The sequence below is a fragment of the Prionailurus viverrinus genome, chromosome B4 (genome assembly GCF_022837055.1).
Source record: "Prionailurus viverrinus isolate Anna chromosome B4, UM_Priviv_1.0, whole genome shotgun sequence".
NCBI lineage: Eukaryota > Metazoa > Chordata > Mammalia > Carnivora > Felidae > Prionailurus > Prionailurus viverrinus.
Window position 1 is genome coordinate 68,390,969 of NC_062567.1, and position 20,867 is coordinate 68,411,835.

Sequence of the window (20,867 nt, forward strand, 5' to 3'; positions counted from 1 at the left end):
TAGTATTCTTTTATGCAGTGGCTATTTTTTTCCTTTAACAGGAAAAGTAGATAACAATAAATGAATACTTTTATTTCCTTTGGGGACCTAATTTTTCCTCTTGAGCAATAGTAAGCAATTTAAGTCAGTAATCCTAAGAGTAATAATGGAAAGAGCCATATTATTATAGTAAAATACTTAGCCTCTCTCAATAAAATGGAAGGTTTGTTACAGCTTTTTCTGGGGAGAATTATTTATATCAATGTGTTTATTTACTTGATATATGTTTTACTACAAATTTGTAATATGTACACTTAAAAATTTTAAATGTTTATTTATTTTTGAGAGAGAGAGAGAGAGAGAGAGAGAGAGAGAGAGAGAGACATCATGCGAGCAAAGGAGGGGCAGAGAGGGAGACTCAGAATCTGAAGCAGGCTCCAGGCTCTGAGCTGTTCGCACAGAGCCCGACACGGGGCTCGAACTCACAAACCCTGAGATGATGACCTGAGCTAAGTCAAATGCTCCTCTGACTGAGCCACTCAGGAACCCCTTCAAAAGTTTGAAGTTGACATTATGCTCTAGGTCTGAAAACACCATCATTTATGCTGGGTATCTAACCATGGTCTTATTTTTTGTTCTTTTTAGAATCTCTTTTGAGTGCTCGCTTCGGCAGCACATATACTAAAATTAGAATCTCTTTTGAATTACATATTATAATACATATTTGTAGTATTATATGGCGTTATATTTCAATTCTCAATATTTGGTTTTCTGTCAAATTCAGTGAATAATAAACACTTTATGTGTAAGCTCCTACTCCTAATATGAAGGAAAACCATCTGTTTAGTGTTTTTTTTAATTCTCTTTGTACACTGAAATAACGATTTAATCTGAATATTAATAGAATGGCACCCTTAAGGCATAAAAGTTTTATGATTTTATACTTATTATATAATGCCACATTTGTCTTAACTAGAACATCCTTTCTCCCTAATGATATTCTGATGTGTTTTGTTAGATAATTTTCTTTCTTGATGTTCCATCCAAGGACTGACTGTTTTATTTTAGTTATTTTTATTCTGTTGCCATTTTTCAATGACTAATGTTAAAAAAGTTATATAATGTTCTTATAAATTAGAACACAAATCAGCTGTGAATACTTTGTATACTTATTGTAGTCTAATTGGAAGTGAAGTTCAATTAATATTGAAATGCTCTGATCCAATTTATTTTTATCCTTTATTCTCTTATTCTAGACATAAGAAATAGGACTTACATTATTGTCAAGTGTTCTCATATTTAAAATGTTAAATATTAACTTGGCCTTTAAGGAATCTTATCACTGTGTTACTTTAGATTCATTTTACACATTAGAGAGGCATACAATGACAGATAAAACATTAGGAGGAACATTTTTTCTCTCAATAGGTAAGGATTTCTCTTTTTAACTTAAAGTGTTTTGAGCTAGCATACTACACTAATCTCTCACTGACTAAACAAATCCTATAATCCTAGAGTTGGATGTTAAAAGTCATTTAATCCAGCCCTTTAAACTATACCTGGCTGGTGGCCATTTCTTCTTGTCTGCACTGAAGGGAACTTATTACTTCCTGAAAGAGTACATTCTGTAAGCTCTTTCTGTGACTCTAATACATGAAATGTTTAACAGTGAAGATAACTACCTAGAAGAGATCATCTCTGCCCAGCATTTTAAAGCTCACAGGAAATGCAGGAGTTAGTGGAGAGATGGGGAAGGAAGAGTATCCCAGGCAGAGGGTTCAGCATGAGTATAAGAGGCTGAAATCTGTTTAGTGTTGATGGGACTAGAGTGGAGGGCAGGTGGTGGTGAGAAAGGAGAGGTAAGCTTGGGTCAAATCAAGCAACGCCTTCTGTAGCATACTTTGGAGCTCGAATTACAATGGGGGAATGGTGATCGTTGATGGAACAATGTGACCACATTTGTATTTCAGTCAGATCTATTAGCTGTCTGGAGGTTGGATTTGGGGTGCAAAAGTTTGGAATGAGGAAGACCAGTGAGGTTGTTGTAATGCTCCCATGCAGAGACAATGAAACCAAAATTGTGAGAGAAGAATATGGATGTAAGGTCATAAAATTATATGACTGTTGATTGAAATGGCAGGTGTGCAGAAAAAAATTAAGAATGAATTCTATCTTGTTATGTTGAAAATAACAAGGTGGTAAAGTCAGAAGTTGGAGTGGATTTAGCTATAGAAAAGGTCAGATTGGAGATAGGGATGGAGATTTTGAATCCATTTTTGTATACTGAGTTTGAGTTGGCAATAGGACATTCAGGAAGGGAGTGAACAGTTGACTCTTTCAGTCTGAAGCTTGGGAGGAAAAGTCTGTGCTGGAGATAGTGGATATTAAACCCATAACAGGGGATGAGATCATGCAATAATATGAGACTGATCATGGGGAACATCATCATTTATGGGATGAGTAGAAGAGATGCCCAAAAAGGTGACTAAGAATAATCAGGAAAGTAGAAAAAGAACAAAGAGTGTTTGGTGTTAGAGAAGCCATGGAAGTTAGTGTCAAAAAGGACAAGAGTGGACAACTGCCATGTCGGATACAGGAGATGTCCTATAAATTAAAGACCAATGTGTTTCTACTGGATTTTTCAATGTGGGAGGCTTCAACATTTGCCAGAACAATTTCAGTAGAATGTTTGCATTGCAAATAAGATCTCGGAGTGGGCATGATGCATACTACTTTTTCTTGAAATCTGGACAAGAGAAGAATGGATGGTAGTTCAAGGACATGAGGTCAAGAAAGCACTGCCTTTAGGACAGACTTAGGATTTAGAGGCAGAGGGAAGAGAACCAGGAGAGAGGGAGAGACTGGAAATACAAAGAAAAGAAAGGATGGCTGATGGACCAGGCCTCAAGAGCGGGGGTAGAGGGTATAGTTTTAAGAAGGCATAAGTGGGTCCTTTTTGTGGGATGAGCTCTGCATCCTCTGAGAAACAAGGGAAGGAAGTGTGAATAGAAAGTGGATGTATGTGAGTGGCCAGGAAGTTGAAGGAAATCATGTTTGGTGGCAGCAGTTTTCCCTGGGGTTGGGACCAAGGTTATATTCTGAGAGTGAGAGAGGCTTAGTAGGAGCTTTGGGGTAAAGTGTGAAATGAGTGCTGAGGAGAATGGGAAAGAGACTGACAAGTACAAGGAAAACTACTAATGTGCAGTGCTGTGGTAGCTGCTGAAAGTGGGGATCATGATTATGTAGTGAGTTATTAATCAACTTGTGTTCAGTTTTTTTCTACAGCAGTTGACCGAACTCAGAGAAAGCGAACTATAGCGTTGAATCGGAGCTGGGGCTTTGCAGGCAAGTGTAAGACAGGTATGGGGTACACAGGAAACAAAGGTGTTGAGGAAAAGAAAGTTTGATAAGGAAACAGAAGTAGCATGCTAAATAAGAGGAAGTAGGGGAGATGGGGATAAAATGCGGAGGTGAAGGTCAAAGAACTGATGGGTTCCATAGGGCTCAGAGGGTAGGTGTAAATTGCCAGATCTGCAGAGATCCAGGATTGTAGTCATGTAGTAGAATACTGAACTATTGTTCAATTTTGTATTGTATCACTTCATTGTTTAGCAACTGGACAAATATTTATCTAAGACATGCTATGTGCCAGTGCCATGGCGATACCAGTGGTGAAGAAGACAAATGTGGGCCTCATTGTGTTTCAGTTTATAGATGGATGTGGCACACACAAGTAGACAATAAATTATGCAAAGTCTTGGGCCTTACGTGTTCTGAGGTTGAGCTGTGTGAGTGATGGCATCATTGCCAACAAGATGTATTTTCCCCCATATTTTACTTACAGAATTTTTCTCTTGGAAAATGTGTACCCTTTCTTGTGGGCAGGTCTTAATTTTCCTTCTAGAATTTCTCCATAAGTATTTAATTTAATGCAGATATTTTGCCATATATTGTGCTGAGTACTAGAGATATAAAGAAAGACCAGGAAATAAAGATTCCATGTTGGCCATTTTAAACCCCGTTTTTTTCCTTCTCTGTGCCTTTGATCTGTTGGTCGTCTTGTATCTGGTAAGATAACATTAGCTTCAGTAGTAAAAATATATAATGAGTGCATCTCAATTGAATTTCTCACCCATATGAAGCCTAAAACCGAGAAGGTACTTCTGTTTTAATCAGGGATTCAAGGACCCCGGGATCTTCCATCTTGTGGTTCTGCCTTTTGTGACAATGTTTGCCATACTTGATTTGCGTTTGCGGATCAATGTAGTATTATTAGGTAATTAATCTGGCTTTAGGAGTTTCACATGTGACATAGGGTTAACTAATCATTGCTTTTCATAACTGCCAGTAGTGATTGGTTCAGGACCCAAACAAGCTCAATGAGAGTGAATCACATAAATTTCCTTAGAAATAGTGAGGCAAAAGCATCATGTTTTCCCCCTGGACAAAAATGAAGACATTACTTGGGGTTGCTGCAATCATCTTGGGACTACAGACGGTATGTATGAACATGTTGGAGGAGCTGGGTATAATGGGACCCCACTCTGAAGAAATGAAGCTGGGGAATGGAGATAAATCAAACCTTGGTTACATTTTGTGAGTGCTGGGTCAAGTTTTGCTTGAAGTCATTTAATTCCTTTAGTGAAACTAAATCCACATTGTTTTCTGAGCATATATGTTAAGGAGAAGATTAATTTTTTTTTTTTTAGGGAACAAGCATGTTTGTTAGAAAGTATGAGAAACCAATAAAGAAAGACTCCTTATATTTTAAAGCTGGTTTTCATTTTTTTTCCTTCCTTCCCTTCCCTTCCCCTCCCCTCCCTTCTCCTCCCCTCCCATCCCCTTCTCTCCTCTTGCCTTTCCTCCCCTCTCCTTCCTTCTTTCCCCTCCTCTCCCTTTCTTTCTCCTCTTTTCCCCTTCCCTCCCCTCCCTTTCCCTCCTTCTCTCTCTCTACCTCTTTCTCCCTTTCTCTCTCCCCTTTTCTCCATTTCCCTTTCTTTCTTTCATCTTTCTTTCTTTCTTTCTTTCTTTCTTTCTTTCTTTCTTTCTCTTTCTTTCATCCTTCCTTCCTTCCTTCCTTCCTTCCTTCCTTCCTTCTTTCTCTGTTACTTGCAACAGAGAACATTCTTACTGATATGTGGAATGCCTGCTATTCCAAATTTGACTATCTTTTGACCTTAACAAATTGAGAATTTATAAATAGCTGTAGATTACATTTTTACTATGTATGTATCCATTAAGTATACATTATGTATATGGTTGACCATCACACACTATAGGAGGTTTTGGAGCAGTAGACTTCATGGATAGTAGTGTTCATTTCAGCTTGATGTCTTTTTGAGGAAAGTGCCACCTTCATTCATCCTTTTGTATTTCCTGGTCAGGGTCTTATGTGTAAAGCCACAGTTTCCCCTTTATATTATTAAATAAATCTTGCTGTGAGTTCCTGCCTACCAAGGTGAGCAGAGAGTACAATATTGGTAATATTTCACCTTACCTTTTTTATCTCTAAAGTCTCAAATCCTTCATCTGTATTTACCTGCTCCCTGCTTCTTCCAATGCTGCTTGGGTGATGGTCTTTGGCCACCTCTTTGTCACGATGATGCTGCTTAAGATGGTGTTGGTTTGCAACCTTGGGGATTTCTCAGGTAAAATCTGAAACCGGCCCCCATACATGGAGGGCAACCAGAGACAGAAGAGGCAGGCGAAATTAGTCAGAGAAAGACAAATATCATATGACTTCACTCATATGAGGACTTTAAGAGACAAAAGAAAATAATCTCGGGAAAGGAAGGGAAGGGAAAACAAAAATAATGTAAAAACAGGGAGGGGAACAAAACATAAGAGACTCTTAAATATAGAGAACAAACAGAGGATTACCGGAGGGGTCATGGGAAGGGGAATGGGCTAAAGGGGTAAGGGGCATTAAGGAATCTACCCCTGAAATCATTGTTGCACTATATGCTAACTAATTTGGATGTAATTAAATAAAATAAAAATTAAAAAAAAAAGAAGAGACAGGCCCTTTCAGATTGGGAAGTGGCAGTTTTAATAAGCAAGAGAACATGTAATGAGGCTTGCCTTCGGCGGCCACAAAACTAGATCTCTGCACTTGCTTGCTACAGTCTTTAAAAATTCATATAGAGGCCTTAACTGAGTTCAGTCACTTATAAAATCTAGACAGTTTAAATAACTCATTGTTCTCTCAAGGGTACATCCTTGAAAACAGCTCCCACCTGTGTGTGGACCGTGCATTCCAATGACAGGGGGAGGGGTGAGGAGCATCTGATTGCCCAGGTCTAGCTTGACTGTCAGCCGGTGATCATGTCCTCTCCATGACCTCCTCCAACAGTTGACTGGAATCTTGTTCAGGTTGTTGTATTCCTAATGGAAGTTGGTGGCTGCTCTACTGGCCTTATTCCCTTGGGAGTAGTTCAGTCTCCTTGCCTGACTTTAATGTCATGACCCTTGATACTTTAGCTCTCACCAGCGTGCATGTAATCAAATCCAGATGATGTTCTGCCGCCTTGGAGGCTTAAATGATTGTATCTTTTATGAACCTAGAAGCCCTTGCTCTATCGAATCCCTTGCTTTCATGAATTCCCAGGAGTAGGACTACCCCCATCTCTTATGTGGAAGCATGGACACTTCATCTTCTCTGAGATTTATTTATTTGTTCAAGGCCTCCTTGTGAGAATCACACATGAACAAAAGGGAACTCAGGATAAAAATTTGGTTATGAGGTAGAAAGGAAATACTCCTTTTTATTTTGCCAATGAGAACATAGTAGCAAAAATCCCCCCCAAAACCAAATTGTTTCTCCATATTTCTCCTTATTACACATGTCTCTTTTTATTTTCCATTACATATGTAGGAGCATTATATATTTTTAAATATGCCTTTAGATCATTAATCTTGTTAGAATTTTATGACATGCTAGTGGTCCCAAACCTACTGTATTTCCAGGAACGATTCCGAGGTTTTAGGCCATTTTAACTGACTTTAACTAACATTCATAACAGCCAGTCCCTGTGTCTCCCAACATGTACACAGACTTGTGTACCATATTTTTCTTTTCTTTTTTTTTTTTTTAAAAGTGTTTATTTTGGGGCGCCTGGGTGGCTCAGTCGGTTAAGCGGCCGACTTCGGCTCAGGTCACGATCTCACGATCCATGAGTTCAAGCCCCGCGTCGGGCTCTGTGCTGACAGCTCAGAGCCTGGAGCCTGTTTCAGATTCTGTGTCTCCCTCTCTCTCTGCCCCTCCCCTGTTCATGCTCTGTCTCTCTCTGTCTCAAAAATAAATAAACATTTAAAAAAATAATAAAATAAAAAAAATAAAAAATGTTTATTTATTTTGGAGACAGAGGAAGAGAGTGTGAGCAGGGGAGGGGCAGAGAGAGAGCAAGAGACACAGAATCTGAAGCAGGCTCCAAGCTCTGAGCTGTCAGTACAGAGCCCAAAGCAGGGCTTGAACCAGGAACTGTGAGATCACGACCTGATCTGAAGTCAGTCGCTTAACCAACTGAGCCACCCAGGCGCCCCCAGACTTGTGTACCGTCTTAATGCTTCTGCTGTTCTAAGGGTCATTTTACCATTACCTTGACCATATATATCAAAGGTGATGCTTCATACAGTCCAAGACAAATTTTATTAATAATGTAAATATACACTCATATTTACAGATACATCTATGACTAAAACAGAAGTCACTTACGACCTTGTCAGCAATATACCTAACCTTCTTTGTGATGCCTTTTCTTATTGTTGACCTATAAGGACTGTCTTCACTCAGTTATTTACAAAAGCCCTCTAAAGGAAAGTATTGTAAAATTCTGAATTCTGTGGCCTATAGAAAAGGTGGCATATAATTTATTCCCCAGACCAGTACACTTAGGAAGGGGACATTGTTAATAATTATGTCAGGACAACAGTTATAAGCCACTACTGTCCCAGCCAAACCAAATGTATGGTTATGTTACAGGGCAGAGGCAGCACATTTTCCTGTGACACCTTCAGGTAACACTGAGGTTCTTGATTTGATTAGCTGGCATGAGAAGTCACTTAAACAGCAGTCAGCTGATGGCGATGTATACATATATATTTCTAGCATTAGGATGGGCACTCAGTGAGTTCACCTTGAAGTAACTTACGGGAAATTTTTATAATGTGATTTAACTCAACATTTGAGTCACACCAGTTCTGTCCTTCACATACTGCAGCACTTTTATTGTGCGTTGCAAGTGAATCTCAGGCAATGTTAACCTGCCATTTTGTTCTAATGACGCTAATGACTGAAATTAGTGCCAGACGATGAGCTTGGCAATGACAGCATAAATGGTACGGTCACATTTCCCTTTTTACTAACTTTATGTTATTTCAGCCACTGTACACTTAATCCAGTGTTTTATTTACAAAGCACTCTTCAACCGCCAGCGTTACGATTTGACCTTTAAAATAAATCCATTAGTAATTTTTGCATATATGCATATGTCAAGGAAATTCACATTTAAATTTTCAAGGAATTCTAATTAACTGGTCTTTGCTGTTCTTCGTTATAAACTGCTGGGTTAAATAAATCTTAGTTTGAAGCTGAAAGGACTTGCAGCAAAGGGAACCTTGAACAAAGAGAGCCTGTGAGTCTAAAATAAGATCACATTTTCACTAATCACCTAAATAATGGTGGACTTTAAACACCTTCTTGGCTTGCTCTCAGCTGTGTCTCTAGTACCTAGAACCATGGCTGATTTAATCGGAACACATTCAACAATATTTGCTCAATGAATGAATAATATTCCTTACAGTTTGCTTTAAGATATTCATGGCATGAGTTTTTTACTCTCAAGCATTCTATGCTTACTATCTATTTATCATGTTCTTGACAATGTATTGTGTGGAGAATTGCAAATCTCTGGCTTTCCATAATTATTGATTCCATTAATCAACAAGTTCTGTGGGGTTGTAATTTGCTGTGCTAGTTTATAGTATTGTTGGCTTCAAGAGAAAGTTTTCCACATTCTGCTTTTAGTTACAATTAACATCCCCCCTGACTTTCAGGTTTGCTCTTTGCTTCTCTTGTGCAGGACAAGAAACCAGATGATAATGATGTAACCAAATCTCCTTTTTTGTGTGTGTGTGTGTTTTTGTTTTTGTTTGCTCTATTTAGAGTTTTGGCTACGGTAATGTTTCTGGTTTCCAAATGAAATCTAAAGTGCTATTTTAATAAAAGTGAGGTACAAGGAAAAGTTTAGTAATTAAATCTTAAAAGATTTCTTCCTATACTCAATAACCTACATGAGAGCTACTGTCTATCCCTAGAGAGACAATTTCCAGATGGAAATAAATAAATAAATAAATATATATATATATTTTTGCTACATTCTTTTTTATTTTATTATTTTATTTTATTTTATTTTTTTAAATATGAAATTTATTGTCAAATTGGTTTCCATACAACACCCAATGCTCATCCCAACAGGTGCCCTCCTCAGTGCCCATCACCCACTTTCCCCTCCCTCCCACCCCCCATCAACCCTCAGTTTACTCTCAGTTTTTTAAGAGTCTCTTATGGTTTGGCTCCCTCCCTCCCTAACTTTTCTTTTTTTTCTTCCCCTCCCCCATGGTCTTCTGTTAAGTTTCTCAGGATCCACATAAGAGTGAAAACATATGGTATCTGTCTTTCTCTGTATGACTTATTTCACTTAGCCTAACACTCTCCAGTTCTATCCACGTTGCTACAAAAGGCCATATTTCATTCTTTCTCATTGCCAAGTAGTATTCCATTGTGTATATAAACCACAATTTCTTTATCCATTCATCAGTTGGTGGACATTTAGTCTCTTTCCATAATTTGGCTATTGTTGAAAGTGCTGCTATAAACATTAGGGTACAAGTGTCCCTATGCATCAGCACTCTTGTATCCCTTGGGTAACTTCCTAGCAGTGCTATTGCTGGGTCATAGGGTAGATCTATTTTTAACTTTTTGAGGAACCTCCACACTGTTTTCCAGGGTGGCTGCACCAGTTTGCATTCCCACCAACAATGCATGAGAGTTCCTGTTTCTCCACATCCTCTCCAAGGGAATATTTTCTTTAGTGAGAAATTCTATTATAAGATTTCAGTCCTACTCTATTTTAACTGTAGTTCCTATAGGTGTATCATTGCCTTTATTGTTATTTAGGTAACTTTCTCAGGAATGGAGATGAGTATACTAGACAAAATTTATCTTAGGAGAAGCCAGGGTGACCTACATTCATTTTTTCTTACTCCCATGGTTTGTCATCTCCCTCACCTTTCAGGATATACTAATGCTCTCATTTCTCTTCTCTACCATAAAGGAAAAGCGTTTCTGGATTAATTCTGATCTTCATAATTTTTACTTTAGTATTGATCTTAACACGTTTTCCCTCCTTGAAATATTTGAATTTTAACATTCTAATTTTAGCATTTATCTTTGTAAATGGAATTTTAGGCATCATGGTGGAAGTAACCTTTTGCTGGGAGCCACACCAAGCTCCATAACACATGTACATGCTGCCCCACCCCCCCACCCCTTGCCCCTTCAACCCACAGGCCTGTATGCAGGTATGGATATTTTAGCTAAGAAAAAGGCTATGTTGTCTCTATCTTATGACAGAAACTCGAGTTTTCCCTTTAAGTGTTCATGTACCTTCAACAGCTGGATCTTTGTATACGTGAATTCTGCCTTGGTTTTGTTGACTGGTCAGTATTGGGAGTGGGTGTAAGGAGACAAAAAGCAATTATCTTTACCATTTGCCTTAAGTAATTTTCTCATGCAAGAAACCAAGAACACATCTGTGAAATAGAAAATAGCGGATGGTAGAGCTCTAATTCATCTTGTTTTCATGGCGGCATAATGAATTATTTCTAAACCATACTCGATTTTCATGTTAGTGTCATTTGCTCCAGGATAATATGGTGTTGACTTAGACTTTGTCCATGATCATTTATTTACAAAAGACCAGAAAGGACATTAACATGGTGGTTTGATCTATAAGGCAATTCTATGGCAAAGTCTTTAGAATATGGGGAGCTAATAGAGATTCAGTGAAGTAAAGTGAAGATGCATGAATTTGGAATTATGATGTACAATGAATTTCTAATACTGTTTTCTATCGCAGGTCAGTTGCTCCGGTTAAAAATGTTTCGAGAGGATCATGGGTCATGGATGACAATGTTCTTCAGCACAATTCTGTTTCTTTTCATATTTTCTCACATCTACAACACGATTCTTCTAATGGATGGGAACATGGGGTAGGTTATCTTTCCCCTTTCTACTGTGGTGAGTGTTATGTTTGAAATTCGTAAAAATTCAACGAGAATTTTTTAGCTTGTAGTAGCCTAACTCTTTGTGATAGTTTACTGTCAGTAAAGGTAATCTGTGCATTTTTCTTGCTTAAGACATTTAGAGCCTTTCCTCCAACGAGCTTGTAGTGTTCTACCGTGCTTGTCTTGTGTTCCTTCTCCTTTAGGATATCTCTGTGGATAGTTTGAGGGCAGGTAAGAATTTCATTATAGTGACAGAATATGAGAATTGGGAAATCTTACTGACTTGTTTACACTCAGTAAGGCTGGGCTAAGATGAAGGTCTTTGGATTTGCAATTCCTTTGCTCTGCAATGCCTGGTTAAATAAAAGTGTTTGATACTGGTGGCATTTTTTTTTTTTAACTCTCTTGACAGTTCCAACAGAGAGAACTTTGTTATGAATGGGTCATCTTAAAAGTGGGCCACCCTGTATTAAATCCAGGGTTGTGATCTATACTTATCAAATCACTAATCAAATCACTGTGGCATGAAGATGTACTAACAAGTAGACTGTAGGTTTTTTTTTTAAGTTTCTCCAATTCTTAGTTTGCTCTCAGTAAGGTTTAAGAACAGAATATAAGGAGAAGGGCTTAGCTTACAGCACTAAGAATTAGATTAGTGACAATAATAAACTATGTTAGATATTGTTGTGCAATGAAATAGTTCCCAAGGAGGGTTTTCATCTATCCTTCCCAATAGATTGGAAAGCTAGGTAATATCATTTTCTTCTAAATATAGGCGAGGCAAGATTGTCGGCCTCTTCTGTACTGCAATTGTTTTGATCTTATGTACAGATGTTAGCCAGCACAAAGCTGAGAGGGATAGCTCAATTAAAATTTTTATTTTTCCCCCCCACCATCAAAAGAGATGAACAGTAATGGGAAAGCAGGTTATTTCACAAAGGTTCCTTTTTGGTACCAAGTGGAACGTGAGATTTAGATCAAATGTTCAGGCTTTAAGAAGCTACCGAAATGCTTTGTAGTTGTTTCTTGGGTTTCGAATAATGCCATTTACTGAGTCTATTTTTAAAAGATGGAGTCACAGACTCTAACCTAGGGAAGTCAGGACAAGCTTCACCCTTAGCGCAGTGCTGATAGTAATGGAACGGGTAATGGTGCTCTTGGAATTACCCAACACAACTCAGCCTGTCAGAGAGGTGTTGTGCACTGTCAGCACTGGGGCCAGAAGGGGAAGGGACCCATTAAAAACCTTGCATTTTTTAAGCTGTTGCTGAAAATAATACATTAAATATAAAATATACCCTCTTCTTGGAAGTTGACTTCTTTAATTCTTTTTTTTTTTTTTTAAATGGAGCTAAAGAGGTCTTTGCTAACCAGAAGTTTTTATTCTGAGGGAAGAAGGAGATATCAAGGTAATAAATTAAATGCAATAATGGAAGACCCCTGGTACACTGTAATACTGAAATGAATCTTTCAGAGGGCTAACAGCTGTTAAGCACTCAGTACCACTACTCAATTACACCTTACAATGACCCTAAGCAATAGGTTTTTGTATTCTCTCCATTTTACAGATCAAGAAACTGAGGACCAGACATGTTCTGTCACTTGTCTGAAGTTACATTATAATTAAATCTCTATTTTAGACATTGACAAAGGAGGAGTTGGACTATTAAGTAGTGAATTCTGGTAATACATCCTGCTCTTAGGGTGGCACAGAGTTGATTGCTGGTTGATTCTGTTACTCAGTCACTGTAAGTCTATTAGCTTTGCTTTGTATTTTTAATCTTTCAAGCAGAGTTTGAAAATTGAAAAAAGTAGGAGGCATATGCAGAAAATAAGAGAATTTGTATGCGTCTATTTTAACTAAAATTGAAAGTGATTCTCTTTTATTTTCAGACTAAATACAGTATTCCATATTTTTACTAACTCTTGAACTCCTCACCAATATGCCTCATCCTTTTTCAGAAGGGTCTTTTCCTGAGGGGACATCTTACTGCAATCCCTTTTTAATTTTTTAAAAAATCCGAAGCAAGGGACAAATGGTTTAGTTCTACTAATAAACAAATTAAGTCACCATTTATAAAAGACATATTACCAACGTTAATGACACATGCCATTTGAACTAGTGAGTACTTTAAGGTAGGAATGTAAACTTGGAGGAAAATCCATTCCTAGGGAAAATTGATGCATCTGTGCATTGTGGTTCTCCAGGGTTCACCATGTTATTTGAGGCATTGCCTCATCCTTTGTAGGGCAGGGAATGATGGAGCCAGAGGGTGTGGAAAAGATGATAGGCATGTGGATATCATGACTGACTAGTTTTATATCAGAGGATTGCTGGTGGTGAAGAAGAATCCTGGATTCTTTACAATGAATCTGATTGGCATTGAGGATTCCAGTGTTTCCTGGTTTGTGGTTTCTTTAGGATTTCTGAGAGGATTCCCTAGAGTGATTTGCCTTTTCCCCCCAATTTTAGGATTGATTGTAAAGTTAGGTTCAGCCAGAGTCCTTTGATCCCTCCTTATAGAGAACAAAACCCCTAGGTTTATCTGACCAGAGCCTCAAGAGTTTTAGCCAGAACTGGCTTGATGAGAGTCAAGTTGCCTGCTCCTGGTGTTCTCATTGGAGTGAATTCCCTGAAGCGTGCACTAGCTCTATGGCATTAGCCATCTCTGGAGAGTCAAGACGAGAGGCGGTCAAATGGAGAAGGAGAGAGGTAAGTTAGCTGACCGGACTAAAGGGACCAGGGCTCAAGACAGCCCATATGTCCTACTACTATGAGGAAAGTATCCCCCCATTGATTCTCTTTCCACCCCTCTACACCACATCCCACCAAAATGCTGCTGTTTTTGTAACTTCTTTTATGTTTTAAGTCATCAAGATGAAAGTAAACTCATCTTTCTATAAATGTTTGAGGTTGTGGATCAGGATTCTGCTGTAGTTAAGGCTCCGATCCTTGTCAGAGTTTTTACATTATAGACATTTTATGAGCAACTTCATTTTTACACGTTGGCTGTCTAAGTAGGCTGTCCTACAAAGTCTTTAGAAACAATGGAAAATATAATGCAGCCTGATAGACTGTGCATAGCTCTGTATAGCTGAGCTTACCCAGATGTAAGAAAAAACCCCAGAGGCCAGGGGTGCCTGGGTAGCTCAGTTGGTTAAGCATCTAGCTCTTGGTTTCAGTTCAGGTCATGATCTCAGGTTTCTTGAGTTCAAGCCCTGAGTCAGGCTCTGTGCAGACAGTGCAGAGCCTGCCTTGGATTCTCTCTCTCCCTCTGTCTGTGCCCCTCGTCTGCTCATGCTCTGTCTCTCTGTCTCAAAATAAATAAATAAACTTAAAAAAAAAAGAAAGAAAAGAAAAAGAAAAATCCCAGAGGCCAAAAATGAAGAAGGATCTGAAAACCAGGGCAGTAAGCCTGTGTAGTGACACTCCGAGGCAGTAACATAGGGGTTTGAGTTTACCTCTCATAGCAGGACCAGAGATCAGGATTTGGGCTCGTTTTAGGTGAGAATGGAAACATGCACTCCTACCTTCAGTGGTTCTGCAGAGTGCTACAGAAGATGGACTAGAAAATATAACTACCAGCACAGGCAGCATCTAGGAGGCTTGTCTGACAGGCTGGGCTTTGCTTAGAAAAAAGTTCTGAGAAATTCATAACCATAGGCATAATTTTATGGTTTTAATATACATTTTCCTTGGGATTTTAGAACCCACCCCCTAATCCCTGGCCATTCTCTTTTCTTTTCTTCTTCTTTTTTAATGTTTATTTTATTTCTTTTGAGAGAGAGGGAAAGTGCAACACACATGAGTGGGAGAGGGGCAGAGAGAGAGGGAGAGAGAGAATCCCAGGCAGCCTCTGCACTTTCAGCTCAGACCCTGATGGAGGGGTTTAAAGCCATGAACTGTGAGATCATGACCTGAGCTGAAATCAAGAGATGGATGCTTAACCCACTGAGCCACCCAGGGGCCCCCATTCTCTTTTCTAAGTTTCAGGTTCTCCTCATGCACCGTTGACGGGAATGCCAATTGGTGCAGCCACTCTGGAAAACAGTGTGGAGGCTTCTCAAAAAATTAAAAATATAATTACCCTAGACCCAGCAATAACACTATTTGGAATATACCTAAAGGAAACAAGAGTACTGATTCATAGGGGCATATGTACTCCAATGTTTATAGCAGTGCTTTCAACAATAGTCAAATTATGGAAAGAGCCCAAATGTCCATCAACTGGTGAATGGATAAAGAAGATGTGGCTTATATATATGATCAAATACTCTTCAGTGATGAGAAAGAATGAAATCTTGCCATTTGCAACAACATGGATGGAACTGGAGGGTATTATGCTAAGTGAAATAAGTCAGTCAGAGGAAGACAAATATCAAATATTTTCACTCATGTGTGCAATGAGAAACTTAACAGAAGACCATGGGGGAAGGGAAGGTGTAAAAATAGTTTCAAACAGAGAGAGAGGCAAACCATGAGAGACTCTTCAGTACAAAGAACAAACTGACAGTTGATGTGGGTGGGGGGAAAATGAGTGATGGGCATTGAGGAGGGTACTTGTTGGGATGAGCACTTGGTGTTGTATGTAAGCGATGAATCACGGGAATCTACTCCCGAAACCAAGAGCACACTATATACACTGTATGTTATTAGCTAACCTGACAATAAATTATAAAATAATAACAATAAGTTTTAGATTCCTACTTTTCTCTGGAGCCCCCCGCATTTCCAGAATTCTGGAATTCCAGAAAACTTCTAAAATTTTTCTGGTTCATTATATAGAGCAATTTAGTTCTCTTTCATCTCTACTTCTGTCCACTTTGATTTGTCTGGAACTTTTCCTTTCATAACCAAAATCACATTAATGCATTTTGCAGTCAAAGGAACCAGGACCCCAAGAGGAATGGTGCTGTGTTCTTGGAATCCCAAAGGAGCTGCTGCTACCGCATTTCAGTTTTGTGTTGTTTTTAAGTTAGCAATTTCCTGTCATTCAATTAATGTTTAATTAACTGTCTCTTGGGAGCGAAAAGGGAAGACAGTCAAAGAAAAAGAGGCAAAGGAATCAGTTAAGTTAAAAATTAGGGTTTTGTGGTAATCCCAGTCCCGCAATATGCTGCATTGTTCCCAAACAGGACTGCAGCCTCAAGAAAGAGACATAAGTAGGAAAGAAACCAGACCATTTCCTATTTCCTTCCACAGTGATGGACTTGCCTTGGTTAAAAATGATTCTAAAGACATTTTTATTATTTTGTTTTATCTATCTATCTATCTATCTATCTATCTATCTATCTATCTATTTGCTTATTTGTTCATTTTTGGAGAAAAAGAACGCAAGCAGGGGAGAGGGGCAGAGGAAAGAGAGAGAATCCTAAGCTGGCTCCATGTTAAGCATGTCCTACGACCCTGAGATCATGACCTGAGCTGAAATTGAGAGTCAGACACTCAACCCACTGAGCCACCCCGGTGCCCCTAAAAATGATTCTAAATGACTCCCCCCACCCCCCAGTTGTTTTGATTTCCTCTGTGTTCAACTAGGTATGTTAAGGCCAATCCATTTAGAAATCTCTGTTTGACAGAAATAGAGGTGTGCTCGAGTCCACATTGTGGTCTTTAATTAATTAATTTTCTTCAAGTTTTTATTTAAATTCCAGTTAGCATTAGTTTCAGGTGTAGAATCTAGTGAGGTTGAGGTCTTTACTGACCAGAAACTAATAAGCAAGTCATATAGGGCTGGGAAGAGTCTTTTTTTAGTGTTTAGATACCTTACACCCTTTGTGATATCATTTTCTGAAGAACTTCTTAGTCATGGAATTTCTACGGCATCAAATGTATAAAGCCCTAATTTAGGAAATGTTTGCCTGGCCTTCTCAGATATCTCAATTCCCCAAAGAATAACATGTATAATGTATAAGGAATGAAATGGTACGAAAGCAAGCACGGACGCTCCAGTTCTGTTCTTAAAAAGATTCTGAAAACAGCCACTTGGTGGCAGCAAAAGGCATGTTTTAAGCTTAGACTGCCTCACCATGTGGTAGGCAGGTTTTCTCTGAAGAGAATCATCCTTCTTTTGAATTTTTGAAACTTGGTTTGAAATATTTGCCTTCCTAATTGTTAGTGAGCTTTCTGAAGAAACCCACCTAGTGATCTCTATAATAAGTACTTACTATGTGATGCACTTGGCCTCTTTTTATGTTCTAAAACAAGTTTAAATAATAGTATATATAAACACATAGGCACGCATGCACACACACACATATACACACATGCATATATATACATGTTTATAGACTTATTCCAGTATTACAAGGATAAATGTTGTGTTTAGCACTGAGGAAATTAGACACTTGACAGACTGATAAAATTTCCTCTGTGAACTGGAATAACTTTCCACAGGGTGCATCGTACTTAGGGCAGGATATGAAGACGCTGACGTTTTCTAGTGATAATGACAAAGTTTTCTTCTTCCTGATACACATCTTTTTCCAGAGAAGTGTCACAAATATTAGTTAATACATCAATATGTGTTAAGTGTTGCCGAGACAAAAATTGAGAACTGAGTGAGACAAAGTGATTTGATTCAGGCAAGTTTGAAAATAAATATTAGCGTTCATATTCAGAATCTGGAAAAAAATGAAGGTAAGAATTTGGTGATGGGTGTAATGAAAATGGAATAGATCGTCTCCGTTCTGTTCTGTTTCTGATCAGTTTTAGTAAGTAAGAACTTATGTGGAGAGCTCATTAAATGTCTGGGTGTGGTAAGCACATTCAGTGGATGTGCTGTAAGGGTGATAGGCCTAGGAGTGGTGACAGGAGCAAATACTTAAAATACACACTTTCCTAAAATCTGAGATGCATGGCTTTTATGTACAGAGGGAACAGCAAAAGCAAGCAAGAATGAGTAGGAAAAAAATGACCAAGCAAGAGACTGGCACAGACTTGTCTACAGGCTGGATGAAATGGTTCAAGCGCTAATGCTCTCTCAAGGGTATGTGCACAGCTGACCTAGACCTTAGCCCCCATGCTCTTCTTATCCTCATTTTGTAAAGAATGACTGTTACTCTGGTCCATCTGTGTGTCCATATGTCATATCAGAAAAGACTGATTTATAGCTTTAGTTTCTGTTGCTAGAGGTCTAGGTTTCGGCCCATTATTTTTCCCAAAGTTGAGTTTCACTTTAATGGAAAAATTCAGGGTGAAGTTTCACTCCATGCAGTACTTTTTTCCTTCCTATGTCCACTATTTTTAAAACCTTCACTAATGCTTTCAGATTCCTTACTCAAACATTTTTTTCTCTTTCTGGTCACCACTCATCTAGATAGTTACGGCTGTGGTGCATGTTTCTTTCTGTTAAGAACCCTGATTTTCACTTGCTATTTTTCAAGTACAAAGTTGGTGACCTGCTACCGTTGTTTACACTGGTAGCTTCTTTTGGAGGAAGGGACGTTTGTGTGTGTGTTTTGTTGTTTTTAAAAGTGCTATATTTATTTTGGGAGATGGCAAGAAAAAATTTAAATGGTCTTTTGTAATGTTAAACACTACAGTTTTTGTGTGACGTAAACTAACAACACTATTAATGTCCCAAATTATCCATTTAAATTTTAGTAAATGAAAAGAGAGATCTATTGTTTTTCAAGGGGTGGGCCTAGAGGGACAGAGGAAGGATGGAGTCCCTGGGCCGGGTTTAGAAGCTGGGATGGGGGGAAAGCTTGGCTGTAGGTATTCATGAAGTCTGAAAATACTTGAGTCAATAGCTGAAAAGCTTGATTGGCTGCTAATGCAAGGCTGAATGCAAATTCTGCTGGAGTGGTGCTTTACATAATTTGTTGGCTTCATTCTTAATTAGGCTAAACATTGACTTGCTTGTACGATTAATTCACAATAATAGTACAATTAATTACCAAGGCTGGGAGTAAGGGGCCTGAGCTGGTTGCTGAGAATGGGCTGGAGAGAAGAAAAGTTGGAAGTGAATGGCTGGGTCTGGTCGTGGGGGCTGACCCAGTGGGGTGCTGGAGGAAGGGAGGCAGGCTTGGTGAGAGAGAAAGGGAGGGAGGGAAGGGAAAGGGGAGTGGGTGGGGGAGGGTCGGGCAAGGGAGAAGGAGACTTACTTAGCCAGCCAGAGGCAGTATAGCAATAGGGCACAGTTGGCTGCTTTTAATAGTATTGGTTTCGCATTACTTGGTTTTGATAGTACAAAGGTAAAATAGCGCAGGACAGCCAAATTATCACGAGTTTACTGTAAGTGTTGTCTGAATTGATGAAGTTTTAAAACACTAATGAAAAACACAATCGATGTTGCATCCTTATTACTGTGTGCGAGTGCATTATTATCTGTCCAGAATCGACATTGTTTTGACACACTTAAGAGGTGTTCCATGATCCTTGTTTACAGTTGCTTATTTTGACTCTCTCATTAAATAGTTTATCAGCTTGTTACAGGGGAAAAATTCGAATGCGGCAATTGAAAGACCTGGACTTTAGCCCCATCTTAGCCGCTCACTGGCAAAAATAACTTGGAAAAGTTAGACCGTTTCTCATTTTTAAGACATAGGTTGCTGTTACAGGATTGTTACTGGGTTTACTATTATCAACCTCACCATTATTATTGTTAATCTTGGGGAAATGCATGCTTCCAAAGTGGAGAAACAAACTAAACATAATCTCGGTCACCATTGGCTTTGCTTTGTACGGAGGGCAATGTGTTGTCCTAGAAATAGCATGGACTTGTGTGCTGACACTCTTTTTTGCTATGTGACCCCAGGCAAACTTCACTATCGGAGCCACATTTCCACTGATGTAAAAATGGGGATGTTAGTACTGCCTTAAGGTTGTTGTGACAATCAAAGAAGACAATGTGTGCCAAGAGATTGGTGTGCTGCCCACCATGTAATGAGCTCCTAATAAGTGTTAGTTGCTTTTATAATAATAGAAAATATATTTTAGTTTCTCAAGTACTTTAGCTCTCAGTAAGTATTAGTTATAATGATAATAGTAAGTACTTCAGCCATTATAACGAAATGATATAATACATGTCAATGATCTTACTACTTTATTGTCATTACAACTATGGTGATTATTATCAATGTATGCAAACTAGCACTAGTAGGTGTTCAATAAATATTAATTTCCTATGCCATAATAGTACATAATACATAATCTTAAATATACTTGCATTATAGAGTCAGATTAGTATATGCAATACATAGCACTCAGTTCAAGTGCTATGAATGCATCTTTATGAATATACATAAACTGTTCCTTATTTTTCATCAATGAAAAGCAAATACACAGAGCTAATATAATATTTAATCAGGATTCAGAAGAGGAAATCAAACATATATTAAGTTACTAAATGATTATTTGCTAAGTTTGTCTTTTTTGAAAAGAGGGAACATTTGGTGAAATTATTGATGATAACATGGGAATTAATGACGTGGCAGTCATGCATATGTGCATGTGTGTGAATATCCATTATCCAGAGACTGTGTAATAATGAATATCTTTAATTTTCATCTCAGTCCCTTCTTCCCAGTGGTGAACATGTAGGAAATCATTACTTTCCAGGCATGAAAAGTTGATGTATATGATAGCCTGAGGCTTA

General features: G+C 38.5%; 1 protein-coding gene across 4 annotated transcripts in view; it reads left to right on the top strand.

Annotated features, from left to right (window-relative positions):
- TMEM117 (transmembrane protein 117) overlaps positions 1 to 20,867 on the top strand; it is a 487,518-nt gene that overhangs the window by 83,123 nt on the left and 383,528 nt on the right. For all 4 annotated transcript variants that reach the window (XM_047867676.1, XM_047867679.1, XM_047867678.1 and 1 more), the window contains exon 3: positions 11,118 to 11,250. In XM_047867676.1, coding sequence (XP_047723632.1) covers positions 11,118 to 11,250 — 133 coding nt within the window. The remainder of the gene's footprint in view (positions 1 to 11,117; positions 11,251 to 20,867) is intronic.